This window comes from Lactuca sativa, chromosome 8, assembly GCF_002870075.4.
Source record: "Lactuca sativa cultivar Salinas chromosome 8, Lsat_Salinas_v11, whole genome shotgun sequence".
In the NCBI taxonomy this organism is placed as follows: Eukaryota; Viridiplantae; Streptophyta; class Magnoliopsida; order Asterales; family Asteraceae; genus Lactuca; species Lactuca sativa.
The window spans coordinates 78297288-78315985 of record NC_056630.2 but is presented as its reverse complement, the minus strand read 5'-3'; the positions used below and the strand labels follow the sequence as shown (position 1 = coordinate 78315985).

The 18698-nt window shown below is 33.6% G+C and overlaps 2 protein-coding genes across 2 annotated transcripts; both read right to left on the bottom strand.

The window, feature by feature from the left end:
• Nucleotides 1-1393: 1393 nt before the first annotated feature.
• LOC128127773 (receptor-like protein EIX1) lies at nt 1394-3394 on the bottom strand. The gene has a single exon (XM_052766460.1). The coding sequence runs from the start codon at nt 3392-3394 to the stop codon at nt 1394-1396; it is 2001 nt and encodes a 666-aa protein (XP_052622420.1).
• On the bottom strand, nt 3391-15530 carry LOC128127772 (receptor-like protein EIX1). Its single transcript, XM_052766459.1, has 3 exons — nt 15315-15530; nt 11706-11916; nt 3391-4517 (listed from the first exon to the last, which is right to left on the bottom strand). Exons 1-3 carry the CDS (start codon nt 15528-15530, stop codon nt 3391-3393), a joined length of 1554 nt encoding a protein of 517 aa, XP_052622419.1.
• Between the last annotated feature and the right edge of the window lie 3168 nt (nt 15531-18698).

Genomic DNA, 18698 nt, shown 5'->3' with positions numbered 1-18698 from the left:
TGGGACCTACACATAGGAAATTGAGCAAAATGATGAGATGCTTCAAAAGAAACAAGGAAACACGATCTCAGAGATGAACTATATCGCTACTAAATCAAGCAAAAGACCGTTCTTCAATGGCTCATTGCTAAAATCTATAAGAAATTAAAACAAAGGATATGAAGGCTGTCGACATAGACAAACTAAATGTGTATAATCTCTAAAAAAGTTTCTCAATCAAATACTCATCATGGACTCATGGCTCAGTTAATATGAAAGAGCAATCTGGTGCTTTCTTTAACCCTTGCCATTTGAATCCAAAACTTGATCGAATGGTACACACTACACAAACATGAAAGTACTAAGGCTGCACTTCTTATGCTTGTTAGAGTGGACATAATTCAAACCAAACTGCAAGAGATTGGAACTCTTGTCATTGCATAGGCAAGAAGTGAAGAGAGCCCCACCTTTTGGCATGAAAAAGGAATTACATTCTTTATATAATCTAATGGATGCCAAACATAGTACAACCTTTTTTGTTGATGTACTGCATAAGAAACAGAGCCTAAAGGAGAAAAAAGTAATATTGGAGAAGCATGTAAAGTATTAACCTTGGAAGACGTACAAGAAACATATAATTACTGTTAGCTATTGGCGTCGATGATCTGAACAAACTCAGACTAGAAGTAAAAATAATTGGAAAAACAGATACAAGAAAGAAGAATATGCGTCAACTCATATTTGAGCTGAAAGAAATAAAAAGGAACATCAAGAAATTGCTCAAAGACACATCAAGGGCTCCAGCACTCAAGGAAATAGTAATAACACAACTATAATTGTCAAATCAATACATAGGTGACCAAATAATCTCAAAAAATATGTTCCAGTATGTTTTCACTTTTCACTGCACAAGCAGGTCAATACTAATTAACCCTAATCTAGTCTCATAACTTGCAGACTCATGAGCAGAACCAAATAATCAACCAAGACCACTACCATTGCAGATTCATGAGAGAAGACAATAATCTTTATCTAAATATCAAATCCAACAAAAAATTTCCACCTTTTACCAAAACACCCCCCTTTACATAAAAGAAAAAACTACAAAATTTACAAATGAAGAAACAAATGAGTCAAAGTCGAGAGCAAGAGAGCAGAATTAACAAGAAAAAAAAAATCCTACAACTCAAATACACAGTAATCTAAATCTACAACTTGATCATGTATAAATACCAAATACAATAGAAATTTTGTAAATTATCACCTCTAAACAACACTCATATTACAAAGGCCATACAAATACAAAATCAAAATAGTATTATATTGGACTAAGCACAATAGCATATCTCAAAAGCAAAACTATTATTAATAACATACATTCAAGAACTACTTGCATTCCACATGATCTATGCAGCTATTCTCTTCCTCTCTTGAACTTGGCAACTCTTACCACAACTGCAACGTATATCTTATCCATGGTTTCCTCAGCAAACATGAAAAGCTTCTGTCTCCAATGCTTCTTGAACAACAGAACTCCAATAACACCCCAAAACCCTGTTGCAAAACCACTCATTATGTCCACATAAAACAACCATACTCTGGTCTGCTCAGCTGCTTTGTGTTTCTTTTTGCTTGTTGTTGTTGTTGTTGTGGGATCTTGATGATTTGAGCAACTGTTTGGCAGTGGAGGTCCACATAGACCTTTGTTCCCAGCATAAATTGATGGATCATCAATAAGCGTCTGCAGTTGATTTCCTGTTGGAATTTGACCCGACAAATTGTTGTGTGACAGATTCAAATGGCTCAAAAAGTTCAGAGCTGCCATGCTTGAAGGGATCCTTCCGCTCAACTCGTTTTTTGAGAAATCAAGAGTTTCCAAATTCATCATCTTTCCAATGCTCTCTGGAATACCCCCACTCAGATGATTATTAGACAGATTCAGACCCACCAACATGGAAAGTGCAGTGAGCTCAACAGGTATTTCTCCCTCAAGTTTATTGCTTGAAAGGTCCATGTTATAAACCATTCTCCAAGTTGTTGTATATTCAAGATCAACACCTTTCATGACCTGAATCACATTCTTATCATCATCGATATCTGAATAATACACATTCACCAAGTAACCCACAACCATGCCATTTAAGTTTCCTACACATGGAGGGATGGTTCCGGTTAAGTTGTTGTATGCAAGATCCAAAATTTGAAGATTTGAACTTTTGCAAAGAGATGGAGGAATTCTACCAGTGAAGTGGTTTTTGTGTAAACTCAAAACTACCAAAGATGTAAGTTTTTTCCCTATCCAATTGGGTATATTTCCATATAATTTATTGTCACCCAAATCTAAGACTTCCAAACCTTGTAGATTCCCTAATTCTGGAGGAACTTCACCAGTAAAGTTATTGTTGTTCAAATTTAACCAAAATAATGATGAAATAAGAGCAATTGAGCTAGGAATGACACCAGAGAGCTGATTTGAGCTTATACTCATGATAGCCAAACCCTGCAGATTCCCCATACAGTTGGGAATTTTCCCACTTAACATGTTTCTTGAAAGATCAAGCCCTTTCAAATCTGTTCTTCTGCATAATGACCTTGGAATTGACCCACTGAAAAGGTTATATTCCAGAAGTAATACAGTTACATACCAATATGCATCATCATTTTTCGCATTAGGAAGGTTTTTCAAAGATCCGCTGAGTTTGTTGTGAGAGAGATCTAACCAAGAAATGATGGGCATCTTCCGCAGCCATGTGGGCAGCGGCCCCGAAAGTGTAGCATTGGACAACAATAACCATTGAAGTTTCCTCTGATGTCGAAGCCACTGCGGAAATCCATTCCCGATATTGCAAGAGCTGAGACTAAGAGATATCAACTGGAATGGAGGTATCCACCCACGTGAAACATTGAATGTCAGCTTAGTGTTGGAAGAACTATTCAAGTACTTCAACATCGAAAGGTTAGCCAAATGGGCTTCAGTAACTGCTCCTTCCAATGAATTGTCAGAGATAAAGAGAGTACGGAGTTTGGCAAGTTGCCCAATCGAAACTGGAATAGTCCCGTCTAATAAATTAGATCCTAGATCCAAATTTGTTAAAGATGCTAATTTTCCAAGGGATTCTGGAATTGAACCATTCAATTGGTTATAAGAAAGGGCAAGTTGGGTAAGATTCCCAAGGAATTCTGGAATGGGACCAGTCAACTGGTTATAAGATAGATATAGTACTTGTAAAAATCTTAATCTTCCTAGAGATTCAGGGATTGAACCAGTCAGTCCATTCTGCAATAGATCAAGGTGTCTTAAATTCGCCAGTCTTCCAAGTGTTTCTGGAATTCTACCATTTAAACTCCGACTTAATTCCAGCAACTCCAAAGAATATTGGGAGCATTCTGATGTGTTTGTTGGTGGGTCAGTCATTTCCATACCAACTTATCTGTTACACTTAATTGTTTCAGGTGGCACTGTCTCCAGACTCCAACATCCTCAATCTGCTTAAACTTGTTACCAGAAAGATGAAGCTCTAGAAGTTTAGGCATAATAGGAAGAGATGAATTCAACATGGTATATGAAAGGTCAAGGACTTCTAGGGAGCTCATGTTTGTCAAAAAAGATGGAAATATGCCTCCAAGTGGATTATCGCTAAGATCGAGGTGTTGGATGTTAGAAAGTGTACTGTAATTCAGATGTGGAGAAGATAGATGCGTCTTATCCAGCCCACAACCTGACAAATGAAGCTCTGACAAAGAAGGGATCATGCTTAGCAATTTTGCAAAGTTTGATCCCAAACTAAGATCAAACCATGAAAGATCCAGGAATTCTAGAAATGTCATGTTTTGAAGAAGGCCAGGGAGTGGACCTTTGAAAGAATTGTAGCCAAGATCGAGGTGCTTTATATTAGGAAGTATTCTACTGGAATTAAGAAAAGGACCAAGATTAACATTGGAAAGTCTACAACGTGACAAACTTAACTCTTTTAAGGAGGGAATCATGTGAAGCATCATGTCCGAGTTTTGTGCTCCACTAAGATCCACATAACTCAAGTTGAGAAGCTCGAGTGACGAAAGGCCAAAAGCCCATGCCATATCATCTGCCTTGAGCTTATAATGGTTTGAACTGAGATCAAGAACCTTTAAATTAGAAAGATTTCCAATTTGAGGAGGAATGATACCTTCAAAACCAGCATCAGAGAGATTCAGGTAACTCAGGTGTTTCAAGGATCCAATAAACTCAGGGATCCGACTTCCTTGAAAATAATTCTGACTCAAGTCGAGGTATTTGAGATGCCTCAACTCTGCCAAAGAAGAACTCACCTTATTACCGACTAAGAGGCAGTAGTCATCTCCTTTGAGATGAAGGCGTTGAACATTTCCAGTGACACCATCACACTGGATTCCTTCCCACATGCAACACTCATTTCCAACCCATGATGACAACATTCCAAAAGGATCTTCAACACTCTGTTTGAACTTGAGGAGAGCAAGTCGCTCTTGCTCAGAGCAAAGGACACTAACATTTCCAACCCCCAAACAAGTATATGTGGCTGCAAACAAAAACACACATACGAAAATGAGATGGAAACCCAAACCCCTCCAATTCCCCATTATCAACCCTAACTTAATTTTAGTTTAGAAGAAAATTGAAGTAGGCAGATGAGTTGTGATGATGAAGTGATGGGTTCTTATGATGAAGTAACTAGTACATTTATAAAGCCATAAATTAATGAAGAATAACTTGTTGCAATATTGGAAGACTTGGAAGTCAATTAAAAATTTGGGGAAAATGACTTAGGAGGGTAATTATCTTAATCGTTTTGTTTACATTTAGGTAATTTCTTTATTTTTGTATACATTTAACCATTTAACTTGCTATATGTGTTCACATATTGGCAATGTCACCGGCTATAGCAGGTGACAATACTAATATGTGAACAAATTAACAAGTTAAATGTATACGAAAAAAGAAAATTGTCTAAATGTGAACAAAACGAAAAGTTAATTACCTTCATAAGTCATTTTTTTCACTTTTAATAGCGATTTTATTTTTTATATTTGTTTGTATTATTTTTTTTTTCAAACGTTATATTTAAAATATCCATATTTTCCTAAATATTAATTAAATATTGACCAAATTTAAACTATACTTTTTAATTAATAAATATGTTTTTGTTTTGTAAAATATTTTATATAGCTAGCCTCTTAATCTCTTATAAATTTTTTTTCTTTTGTTTTTAAGCATATACAATATTTTTAAAGTAAATAGTATCTAACAATAAAATTAAATAAATCAAATATATAACAATAAGTATAGAGGGTCTTTTAAAAAATAAAAAGAAAATATTACTTAGCAAATAAACACAAAAAAAATCTATATAATGTAAATGTTTTAAAATTATTCAAACATTTTAATAATTTTTAATTAGAAGTTTACAAACTTTTAAGTTTTTTAATACAACATTTTAAACTAGTATTTAACAAAAGTATTTTAAAATGTTATAAAAAATATTAAATTATCATATAAAATCTGTGAAACACTTTAAAACTGTTGTAAAAGAGAATTTAAAAATAAATGTATGAAAGTTATAAAAAAATTATATGGAAATGTAATTAAAAAAACAAGTTTAACACATTTATAAAACATTTTGTTTAAAAACACTTGTATTAAAATTATATAAAGGAGTAAAAAAAGTTTAAAAAAATATAAACAGAGATTAAAAACATTGTATTAGAAAATCCGTAGGAAAAAAATATCATAAAAATGTCGTAAGAAATTATAAAAAAAAATTAATTTTGTAAAAAAAAATTGTTCACCTTTAAAAACTTTCTTTTAAAAATTTGTAAACTTCTAATTCAAAATTATTAAAAAGTTGGAATAATTTTAAAACACTTACAATATATAGATTTTTTTTATTTTTATTTGCTAAGTAATATTTTGTTTTTATTTTTTTAAAAGACCCTCCATACTTATTGTTAAATATTTAATTTATTTAAATTCATTGTTAGATACTATTAACTTTAAAAATATTGTATATGCTTAAAACAAAAAATTATAAGAGGCTATATAAAATATTTTACAAAACAAAAACATATTTATTAATTAAAAAGTAAAGTTTAAAATTGGTCAATATTTAATTAATATTTAGGAAAATATGGATATTTTAAATATAACATTTGAAAAAAATAATACAAACAAATATGAAAAATAAAATCGTTATTAAAAGTGAAAAAAATGACTTATCAGGGTAATTAACTTTTCGTTTTGTTCACATTTAGGCAATTTTCTTTTTTCGTACACATTTAACTATTTAACTTGTTAATTTGTTCACATATTAGCATTGTCACCTGCTATAGCCAGGTGACATTGCCAATATGTAAACACATATAACAATTTAAATGGTCAAATGTGTACAAAAATAAAGAAGTTACCTAAATGTGAACAAAGCGATAAAGATAATTACCCTCGTAAGTCATTTTCCCTAAAAATTTGTAACCACAAACTTATATGCTTATGCAAGTTTTCTTTATCTCAATCACAAAAAGTGGTTTACAGGACAAGACTATTCCACACAGCACATGCAATTCTATTTCACCACAATCTTTTAACAAATTAGAATTGAATAAAATGCAGTATTTGACAAATAAGCATTTCCATTTCAATAAATCATAGATACATTATAAATATTTTTAAGTGATAGTTACAATTATAAGCTGGGAATTTAAAACCGTGACTAAATATGAAACTGTTAGATGGGTTGAGCATGTCAAATGAGTGGAAATCTAATGCTTACAAGCTTCTAAATCACATTATTTAGAAATCATGTTATTATTTTGATATTATTATTAAGTCTAAATAAAAAAAACAGTGTTTAAGATTACTAATCGATATGTTCACACTTTATTATACATAAGAAAGTTCATTTAGTTTTATTATTATTTTTTGAAAATACTGGTATCAGACCTTGGCCTCCTAAATTACATGCAATATTCAGTTTGTTTATTTGTCTTATTTTATTATATGAAAATAATAATTTTAATTCATCACAACAATATTATAAGTTGCAAACTAAGCAGTATATCATTCATTACTACAGTATTCAAGCGTTCTAGAAAATGTGATGAAACAAGTTTATCCACATGCTTTTGGTCTTTGTCTATATTTACTTTTCCCCCAAAATAGGCATGGAAATCAATGTTTAATTTGTATCCACCAAATTTTATTTTTTGCTCATGAGCTAATATTTTCCAATCTCTTGAATCACATTATTTATAAAAACTATATTATTATGTTTACAGATTAAAATACACAAACTTGTGAATTGAAAAACAATATTATTGTTTTAATATATTTAAGTAGAAATGATAGATTTACTTGGGAATTTGTTCACAAGAAAATGATACATAAGACTTTGAAGTCAACATGGAAGTCAATGGACAATTTGTATCCACAAACTTGTATTGTTTTGGTCCAGGTTCACTTTTAATTTTCTGTTAATCAAAATAAGTGGTTTTGGTTCAAGTTTATTCCCCATAGCACACGTAATTACTTGGTCACAAGTCTTTTAACAATTTATGAATTGAAACCTATATATTGACAAACAAGCATTTATGTGTTTGAGAAATCAAAGATAGTTTATAAGTTTTTTTAAATCATTGTTCTATATTATAAAGTTGATTCTTAGTTTTAACGATTTAAAAAACTAGATACAACAGAATGAGTTGTTTTTAGTATTATTTTATGTAACAAGGTTAATGTGTCAAGTAAAGGAAACCTATTTTAATTTATGGTTTTTTAGCATGTTCTTAACAGGATGCTAGAGAAGGGGACAAAACTTGACATTGCACTTTGTGGAGTGTATATGACAATAAATAAAATTACAAGCTGCAAACTAAGCAGTACATCATTCACTGCTACAGTACTCTGGTGGTCAAGAAAAGTTGTGATGAAACAAGTTATTGTGATGGAAGACTTGGAAGTCAAAGGAAATTTTGTATCCACATAATTTTGTATTCACAAAATTGTATTGTTTTGTTCATGAGCTAATACATACAATCTCTTGAATCACATTATTAAAAAAAATATATCATTATTTTTATATATTAAAATACACGAACTTGTGAGTTTAAAAACTATAGTATTGTTTTAATATATTTAAGTCGGAAATGATACGCATACTTTGAAGCCAACATGGAAGTCAATGGACAATTTGTATCCACGAAATTGTATTCTTTTGGGCCTGGTTCATTTTTAATTTTCTCTTAATCAAAATAAGTGGTTTTGGTCCAAAGTATATTCCGCATAGCACATGTAATTATTTGGTCACAAGTCTTAACACAGTATTGACAAACAAGCATTTATGTGTTTGAGAAATCGAAAATAGTTTATAAAATTTTGTAAATTATTGTTCTAAAATATAAATTTGACTTTTAGGTTTAACGATTTAAAAAACTAGATATAGCAGAATAAGTTCTTTTTATTATTATTTGATGTAACAAGGTTAATGTGTCAAGTAAAGGAAATCTATTTACATTCGGATAATATCTTTTATGCTTATCTACATACTGTATAGCATGATTGTCTGCGTTTTTATAGCTTTCCTTGTTTATTGTATTTATACCCTTCTGGGTAATCCTTTGAGATCAATATATATAAAACCTGATAAAACACCATGTTATATAAATTACAATGTTCAGGCAGAGTCTTGCCATGTGATTCTTATTTTCCTTGTCAGGTGATGTCTTTATGGAGGTTTTACATTTTTTTTTATTTTCTTAATAGTATGCTGGAGAAGGGTACAAGACTTGACATTGCATTTTGTGGAGTTTATATGAAAATAAATTTTAATTTATAACAGAAAATTTACAAGTTACAAATATGATGACTAAGTTGCCCATGCATGTGATGTGATGTGATGAAACAAGTTATTGTGATGGGAGACTTGGAAGTCAATTGAAAATTTGTATCCACAAGACTACATGCTTAGTCTATCTATATTTACTTTTCCTTTGACCAAAACAAGACATGGAAATCAATGTTTGATTTGTATCCACAAAATTGTATTACTTTGGACATGGACTATTTTTCTTTTTAATTCTCTCAGTCAATGAAAGTGATTTTTGGCTAAATCTATTCCCCATGTCACACGTAAATGCATTTGCCCACAAAAACGATATATATGATGGTTTTAAGACTTATCATAATTAAAGATTATAAACTTGATTTTGAAATTTAATGATTTATAGAAATACCTAAAATATATTTTTTTTATTTTAAAACTTATTCAAAGTGTAATCTAATACTTACAATCTCCTGAATCACATTATTTAAAAACTTTATTATTATTTTTATGTATTGAAGTCAAGAATGATACATGAACTTGTGAGTTTAAAAAACTACATTATTATTTCAACATATTTAAGTGGGAAATGATACACGAACTTGTGAATATGTTAGCAGGCCAATAGTACATAATAGTTCTAAATAGTTTCACGGTAGACCTCACATATGATTCTTAAAGTCCACAAAGTAGCCCCCAAAGTTTATGTTATATCTTTGACACTTGGGTTCCCTAAATTACAGGAAACATTCGGTTTGTTTATTTGATTATTTTATTAAAGTGTGGTGTATACAAGACATGGTGTTTTTCAACTATTACAAGGTTCACATAGATAACTCACCCACTCGAGTTAGAAAAAACTGACCTGTAACATGGTTATGAGTATAATATATGATGCATCTTCAATGACCTAAAGAAACAAATCAAATAAAGTAAAGGGCAAGGTTAGTCCTTATCTATATATACAATAAAACCCTCAAAACACATAATAAAATTAAAAAGGGGTTACCCTGCAAGAAAAAAGTAAAATTAAAGAAACAAGGAAAGCATCATAACACAAGAGGTAATGAATACATAAAATCTTTTTCATGCTCTGTGGGTTCAACCAACATTAATATAATGATAAAAAAAAAACCTACAAAATGAGAATGTTTTGGATAGCTAAAATGCATGTATAACCTACATTAAAGTAAGTAATTAACAACATGTAGAACTTTTGAAAGCCCACTAGTCAGCAGATTTAAAAAGAGTAATAATATCTTGCAAGAAATTACCTTTCCAATTAAAATGGATTTTGCATTCTTGAAGCTATGACCAAATCTTTGACATTCGCCAGATGCCTATTTGCAATGTTTTCACCTGATAAATTAATTGACAAATTTAATTTGTTGCTCTGTTTTATAATATAAGCTACTTAATTAATAAAACAAAAAGAATACTCAAAGACATTCCAATAAAGACTTATGATTGTAGACTAATCCATCTGAAAGTGTATCTCAATTCAAGCCCGATCCCTTTCCTAAACCAAATTGAAACTTAATGTATGTACTACAGAGGCATTGTCTAGGTATTGAATTCAATCTCATCTCGAGCAGCAACATTATAATTATATACGGCATTTCTACTAATTGATGCTATTCTTTTTATTCTCTTGTCTTACATTCTAGATATGTTTACATTTTGGTAACTAATAGTGTTATAGGAATACAACATTGAATGAAGAGCTACCTTGAAAGTTTTCATTCAACGACTTTGAAGTCAAGACAAAACTATATAAGCAAGTTCAATTTCAAACATATATACCCCTCACTACATAGTACATACACTCTTGCCATAACTATAAAGTATAAAGTATAAACAATCCCCAGTTGTCCTTCTTAATTAAGCTAGAAGTAGTATACCATATATCCTAAATTTGCATAATATTCCACAATTCAATACTAAGTTGGTTGTTTTTAACAATACTCTACTATATAGTATATACATATACCAGAAGAAAAGTAAACAAATTAGTCAAACAAAAGTCAAAGCTGGAGTCCAAAGTCAACAGAAGTAAGTTGTTAGAATGTAGCTCATGGGTTAGTTACACAGCCATACAGTTACTAGTCTGACTACATAAAGAGAGATTGGAGAAGAGATTAGATCATTCTTGAATTATATTTATAGTCATCAAAATAAACATTTTGTCTAGTAATCGGGATGTATATATAAGTAATATGTAACATCAATATTAATTAATTAATTATATATCAGTTTATAAAATACCCAACAAGTATGCCTCAACCCACTTTCCTATCAACAGTCATCAATATCTGATAATAATATATTACAAGGTCGTATAGCCCCTCCAATATGTTCCCTATGTAATCAAAACCTTGTTCCAGCTATCATTTGGTTGATTTTTTACTTGATTTAACATCATTCCATAGTTTTAGCATATGTATATATATATATATATATATATATATATATATATATATATATATATATATATATATATATAATATTTTCATTTTTATTAACTAACATTATCTAATTCAATTTAATCACCATTCCCCAATTTAACCCAGAATTGACAAAATTAGGTCACTAAACACTATCTCAAGTCTCAACTCAGCTTTCTTCTAACTTAGTTCTATGTCTTGTTTTAGCTAAAATCCCAACAAATGATCATCTTACAACCATTACTTTAACACAACGTAAAAAAATCCAAATTAAAGCTTGACCACAGAAAAGTCAAATCTGTCAAATTAAATATTTAAGTCAATGCCGTTATATAGTATTCTTCCAATAATTCAAGTTTCTAGTGACGTTTTAAGATACAAATCTTTACCAAACTGTGAATGCATCACAAAAACTCCAACAATTTCACAATCTTTACTAGGGTTTAGATGTTACCTTCACAATTTGGTTTCAAAACTGAAATTGGAGAGTTATGCGGTCGTTTCTGATCATCCCGGCCACCAATGACCTCTGCCGGCCGCCGCCGCAACCACTGCCATCTGCAGCCACCCACGGCGGCGCTGCTGGCTCCATCGATCCCAACAGCTATTTGCTGCTGCCTTGCGTTTTTTTTTCCTGCTTGTCTATCTCTTTTCTGGAAGTAACCCTTTTATTTTTTTTATTAAAGACAAAACTAGATTATTACCCGCGGGAAACGCATCTACCTTAATAAATGAAAATGACTTTGCCACATGTCCTCTTCTCATTCATTTGGACACATGTCATTTTTTAGAAATTTTAAAATTTTCTATTTTTCACTTGTCATTTTATTGTATTTTTTATTTTATAGGAGTTTCCACTTGGAAAAATAGGAGTTTACGGCCATGGAGCCATGCTAGGCCGTAAACTCCCATAAGAAGGTCTATTTGATGCTTTGAAATCATTCCAAGTCTAGAAATTATTCCCTAAGTGTATGAAGTCATTTAGCACCATAAACCACACCCACCATGAGTTTACGGCCGTAAACTCATGGGGAATGGGTGTTTTAGACCAAAACTCTTGTATTAGTTTACTCATGGGGAGTAAACTCAAGTCCCAAGTCCCTAGTGTCATTTCACGTCCTTAAACGCCACCCGGGTCCCTCCAAACACTCGTATCGGAGTGTTTTCGCGACTTGAAGCAAGTGTCCCTATCATATGAATAAACTAAGTCCTAATTAGATACAAATGTGTATCTTTACATTATAATTAGGAACCTCGTGTATTTACAAGCCCCGGATCAACTCTTAGCATTCAAATCGACACATTTCTCGTCCGGTGAGTTCATACCCCTACGCCCTTTTTCCGTGTTTTTCAATGTTTTCAGTGGGGGAATACAAGCAAAACTATAACTGTTTTCGAATTATAACATTTATATGTTTCAAATATTATCTGACAAACTTATAAACTCTTTTACTCCTTATGTATTATGTTGAGCATAAGGAATGATTTATCGATTTCAACTAAATGGATTTTAGTTAAGAAAATAACCAAACTAATCAAATTATTATGGGAATAATTTGGGGTTCTATAATTCTCTTTATATCATGTACTGATATCTATATAAAGTTATTTGATAAACTAGGTCTGATTCAGTTTATCCCCGTATCATTTGAATGTATTGCCAGATAGTTTTCTGTATGTAACTATTTTCACTGTATCATGTCTTGAAATCTTTGTATGTTTCGTATCGTATGATAATCCTGTGAATAGTTTAATACTAGCTTGTGAGATAGTCACTACCCTTTATGGATGATCAAGTAAATCCTCTCCGGAAGTGTAACCAGAGTCTCCTGGAGGGAGAGAGAGGAATTTGTGAATAGATCTATTCGGGACTGACAATCCCACACCTTAACTGCTAGCTACAGTTAGGCGGGCACGCCTGGGGTGACAAATTCTATATATCATTCGACGTCTGACTAACGTCAAGGAGGTCTCGTTGTCATATCAGCATGGTTACCCGACTCACAATACGTATTAATATAAACTTATTCATAGCTAGGATTTTGTTTAGAATCTATATCTTGTTCGGGATGATAATCCTATGGTCTTGTATCTATATTCCGTTCGGGATGGTAATCCCATGGTTTTATGTTTATATCTCATTCGGGATGATAATCCCATGATCTTGTGTCTATATCTCGTTCGGGATGGTAATCCCATGGTCTTAAATCTAAATCTTATACGGGATGATAATCCCATGATTTTATCAATCTATCATATATCTAGTTTCGGGATAGTGATCCCATGGTTTATCAAGTTATCTTATATCTATTTTCGGGATAGTGATCCCATGGTCTTTATCGAATTATCTTATAACTGGTTCGGGATGTTAGTCCCAAGGTTTTCAAAATACTTTCTATCTACAGTTCGTCTAAATTATAGTTTTGTATATTAAACTATACTATGTGTTATTCAATAAATCTTGCATTTAGGAAAATATGGGATTTTCCTGGGGTTAACTTATATCTGTAACAGAACTGTAACGAAAGATAACTTAACTACTTTACATAAGAAAATATGGGATTTTCTTGGATATCAAATCTTTTCAGAAAACTAAAGGAAACCGATACATTTTCACAAAACAAAACCGCTTATGAACTCACCAGCTTTATGCTGATTTTCAAATTGCTTGTATTCTCAGGTCCAAGTTAGACAGGTACCCGGCGATATCTTTTGGTGAAGACGGAGTGCTCTGAAGACTCGTCTCTTTTGTTCATACGATATATGTATAACTTTTGTACAATTTACTTTTGAACCAAATGTAAACTTTCATATATATGTAATGTAATGGTTGTTTACTGTGATTACTATGTACATTGGATTTGATACTCAACGTGGAGTCAACCCCGGGAACGTTTCCGCCTTTGGTTTTCGGGGTGTGACAGCTTCTACACAAAAACGCGGTCTATGTTGCATGCAACCGTTGTGGAATTGGACATATTCCCTCTCAATGTCCTAACCGTGACCCCATCACCATTCGTCTTCATCAACAACCAACTGCTAACTTTGCTGAAAATTACTCTCAAACCACTACATGGCTTCGTGATACGGGCTCTAACAATCATGTCTCTCATGATCTGTCCTCTCTTGACAGTCACACTCCTTACTTTGGGGAGGATTCTCTTGATGTCGGCAATGGTACAGGTTTATCTATTTTACATATTGGATCTACTCATTTTTATTCACCTTCTAAAACCTTTTCATTATACAATATTCTTCATGTTCCAACAATCAAAAGAATCATCTTTTAGTTCAACAATTTTGTCTTGACAATGATGTTTTCTTTGAGTTTCACTTTTTTTTTTGTTGTGAAGGACAATACTACCAAAACTACCCTCATGGTCTTTACTCTATCCGTCTTTCGTCTCTTCAGAGTCTTCCCAAAGTTGCGCTCACTACTTTTAAAGCCCCTTCTGACATTTGGTATCAACGGATGGGGCACCCCCATTCACAACTTTTCAATTTTATGTGTTCTATGTATTGTCTTCCTGTTTCTCATAAAATGTCTTATGCTTTTTGTAATTCATGTCATATTGGGAAATCTTGCAAGCTTCATTTATCTTCTTCCAATTTTAATCGCAAACATATTTTAGATCTTATCGTGTGTGATGTCTGGGGTTCGGCACCTGTGACCTCTTGTGACGGTCACAATTATTTCTTGTTGTTTGTTGATGACTTTTCCCGCTTTATGTGAATCTTCCCTTTTAAACGCAAATCTGATGTTTTTGAGATTTTCAAACAATTTGTTGCAGTTGTTCAACGTCAGTTTTCAACCAAGCTTAAGTCGGTTCAAACTGACTTGGGGGGTGGGGGGAGGGTGAGTTTCGAAAACTTCTTTAGTTTTTAGCTCTCTTTGCATCATTCATCCGTTGTCTTGTGCTCATACAAGTGAACAAAACGGCCTGGTTGAGCGACGCCATCGACATGTTGAAACTGGCCTGACCCTTCTCGCTCAATCGGGTTTTGCATTTGACATTGCAGTTTATCTTATCAATCGAATGCCATCTCGAACCACCTCTAATACCTCATCCTTTGAGTCCATCTTTTCACGACCCTCTGATTTTTCTTTTTTTAAAGATTTTCGGGTGTCAATGCTTTCCGCATCTTCGGCCTTATAACCAACATAAGTCATAAGATGGATTTTCGCTCCACCCCTTGTGTCTTTCTTGAGTATAGCTCCTCTCTTCATGGGTATCGGTGTTTTGATCCAACCACAGACAAGATTTACATCTCTTGTCATGTTCGTTTTCACGAAAACCACTTTTCCTTTTTGATACCTGTCACTATAAAGCCTACACCCTCCACATCTGACCCTTATATCTCCACCTACCCACTTCACACTATTGACGATGACTCACCACCACCAGCTACTACATTAACTTCCTCACCACAAACACCACCAGCTACTACATTACCTCCTTCTCTAGTGACACCGACTGCTGCTGCTCCTCCCCTTCGTTTCACATATGCTCGCAGCAGACAGACCAGAACTGGTCAGGCTATGAATCTGTCATCATTGCCAACTACCGATGCCCCAACCGACACCTTTGCAACCCGAGTTAGAGCAGCTATGCTCCGATAGAATCCAAAACAAACGACCCGATTTGATCCAGCGGCTTTTCACACAACCACTACATCTGAACAGGAACCAAAGACCTTCTCGGCTGCTGTTAAACAACCTCATTGGCAACAAGCCATTGCTGATGAATATGCAACACTACTCAAGAATGGTACTTGGACATTTGTTCCTCGTGCACCCAAATAAAAAATTTCCAGCTTGACCCCAGACAGGGGCTTGGAGCCCGCTACCAGGGGCGCTGCCCCCGGACTCCCGTTCATTTAGTGCTTCGCCCCTAAATGACAATGTACTTTGAATCTTGAACAAACTCAAACAAGTGTGCATTCCGCACCTCCCTTACTTGTTTAATGTTCATCAAGATTGTATTTGGTCAACTAATTAATCAATTACACTTAAATACGCATTGGTAATACAAATCACCAACATATTTGTGGTGCTGATAAACACGACCAAAAAGACCTGTCATATTAAAGGGTTGTTTAAAAAAATCCACATCATGTCAAATAGGAATCTCCCTTCTTCAAGTTAGAGGTGTTCACGATTCAGGTCAACTAAATAACGTGTCCAGTTCATTTGTTAAAACTGGTTATTTGGATTACGTTGTTCTTTGATTTTCCGGTGAAACCAAATAAATAGCTGGTCGAATGGTTTAGTCCCAGCTTTATGTATTTTTAATGGGGGACCGCCTGAATTCCAAACTTTGCAAATATTATACTTTTTTTTCTAATATATAATTCATATGTTTTGACTTGTTTCACGTGTATATAATTTTGAATTTTACTTTAAATTCTTATTACCTTGATATACTGACTTGTTTGCACTTTTATGCAACAGAATCTGCCAAATCTGAAAATCTTGGAACTTGTTAGATTGAATAACCTAATCATGACACCAGATTTTGGTGAAATTCCAAATCTTGAAAGACTCATTCTTCGTGGATGCCGGCGTTTAAAAAAGATTCAGCCATCAATTGGACAGTTGGAAAGGCTTGTTTTCCTATCTGTAGAATTTTGTTCCGCTCTTAAGATATCTCCACCCATTAAGCGACTAAAGAAACTCGAGACCCTTTCATTATCAGATTGCCCCAAACTTTTTAAGCTCTTGGGGATCCAACACAAAAGGAGCAGTCTACTGCATCTTCATTCGAATATTAGTGGGAAAGAAGTTGCATCCTACAAAAAGTATTCTTCAAACTTTGTTGTTACTTGTTGGACATGTGGTGGTGACACAGAAATTAAAAACCCAGCAGAGGACCTGGTTGATGTAGAAGAATGTTGTTTAGAGGAGCCTTGTTTACCTCGCAACAACAATACAGTGTTACGGTTTTTTCCCAGAGGCTTAAGAAAGTTAAATCTCCGGTACTGCAGTCTGGGAGATGAAGACATTGACTCTGCTGTTTGGGAGTTTCCCAACTTGGAAGAACTCAATCTAAAAGGAAATAAGTTTTCACGATTAAGTTTTAGTCGCTGGCGACTTCCTCGGCTCAAATGGCTGGATGTGTCATGGTGCACAGGCCTTGTAGAATTGTCAGATCTGCCATCAAGTATAGCTGTTGTTATAGCGGATGGTTGTAGCTCACTTGAAAGCTTTGGAGATACTTCAAACTGTATATGGTTGTGGAAGGTTTCACTTTGGGGGCCGAACAATCTTGGTGCACTTGTTTGTAACATATTACTACACTCCATGCTCCAGGTTTGCTTTATCTTTATGTTTTTGGAATTTCACTCTTCATATAAAACCCATAAAGAAGAATAATTGAATGTGTTTTCCATGGCAGGGACATGCTCTTGAAGATCACTTTATCAGTGTCACGCTTGATCATCAGATGATTCCAAGGGGGTTTGTAGGTAGGCTGTTTAGGGGGACAACATTTACACGGCGTCTTCCATATGATTGGTACAAAGACTTTTGTGGGTTCTTAATATGCATTGTTACCAAAGCAAGACATCAGCGTATAAATATAATCATCAGGCAGGAGGTAGATGAAGATACTCTATGTGCGCCTTGGCAGGGGTCTAGGGAAGCACTAGCAGATCCTGAATATGTTGGACGTGTGTCAATCGTAGGATATGTTTCCTTTAGTTCACTGAGGCACACAACACTGTTGAATTCTTCATACAATAGTATATCATTTTCCATTGACGGAGAGCAGCATCGGAGTGGGCTAGCAGCTAAGAGTTATGTCGGAGGTCAGCTCGTTCGTAGGGTAAGTAAAGGGGATGAGGTGAAAACAACAGATTGCTCAGAATTATTTTGGGACAAGGAAAATGAAGATGGTTCAAACACATTTACAATCCGACCACATGATTCAAAGTCTTCCGTCGAGATCTTATGGCGGCCTTACTACTACCTACAGGTCTGTAGGAAACTTATTCTTTTGCATGTTCTCATTTAATAATCAGCGGTAACATGTACTTTTTTGAAAAGTGAAAACTGAAGTCTACAAAATGACATTTCCATCTGTTTCCCACTAATCCCTTGATTCTACCATTATGATTAGGTAAATGGTAGATGAATCACTTTAGTCTCAATAATGTAGTGAGATGTTCACAAGTTTTTGGTTTTCTCAGTATTCCCTTATATTTGACCATTATGGAATTGCCTCCATTTCCCTGCTGCTTTGCTTACTATTGTAGTGTGGTTTTTTTTTTTTTTTTTTTTTTTTTTTTTTTTTTTTTTTTTTTTTTTTTTAAGGCTTATTTCCTGTTAGCAGTTTCTTCCACCATCATTTAACTTCTTAAGCGGTGTTTGTGTTGCGGGATTCAGAACTTGTCAAGTGATTTGGTACCGGAAGGATGACGGATTTGTGTTTGGTTGGTAGGATCTTTC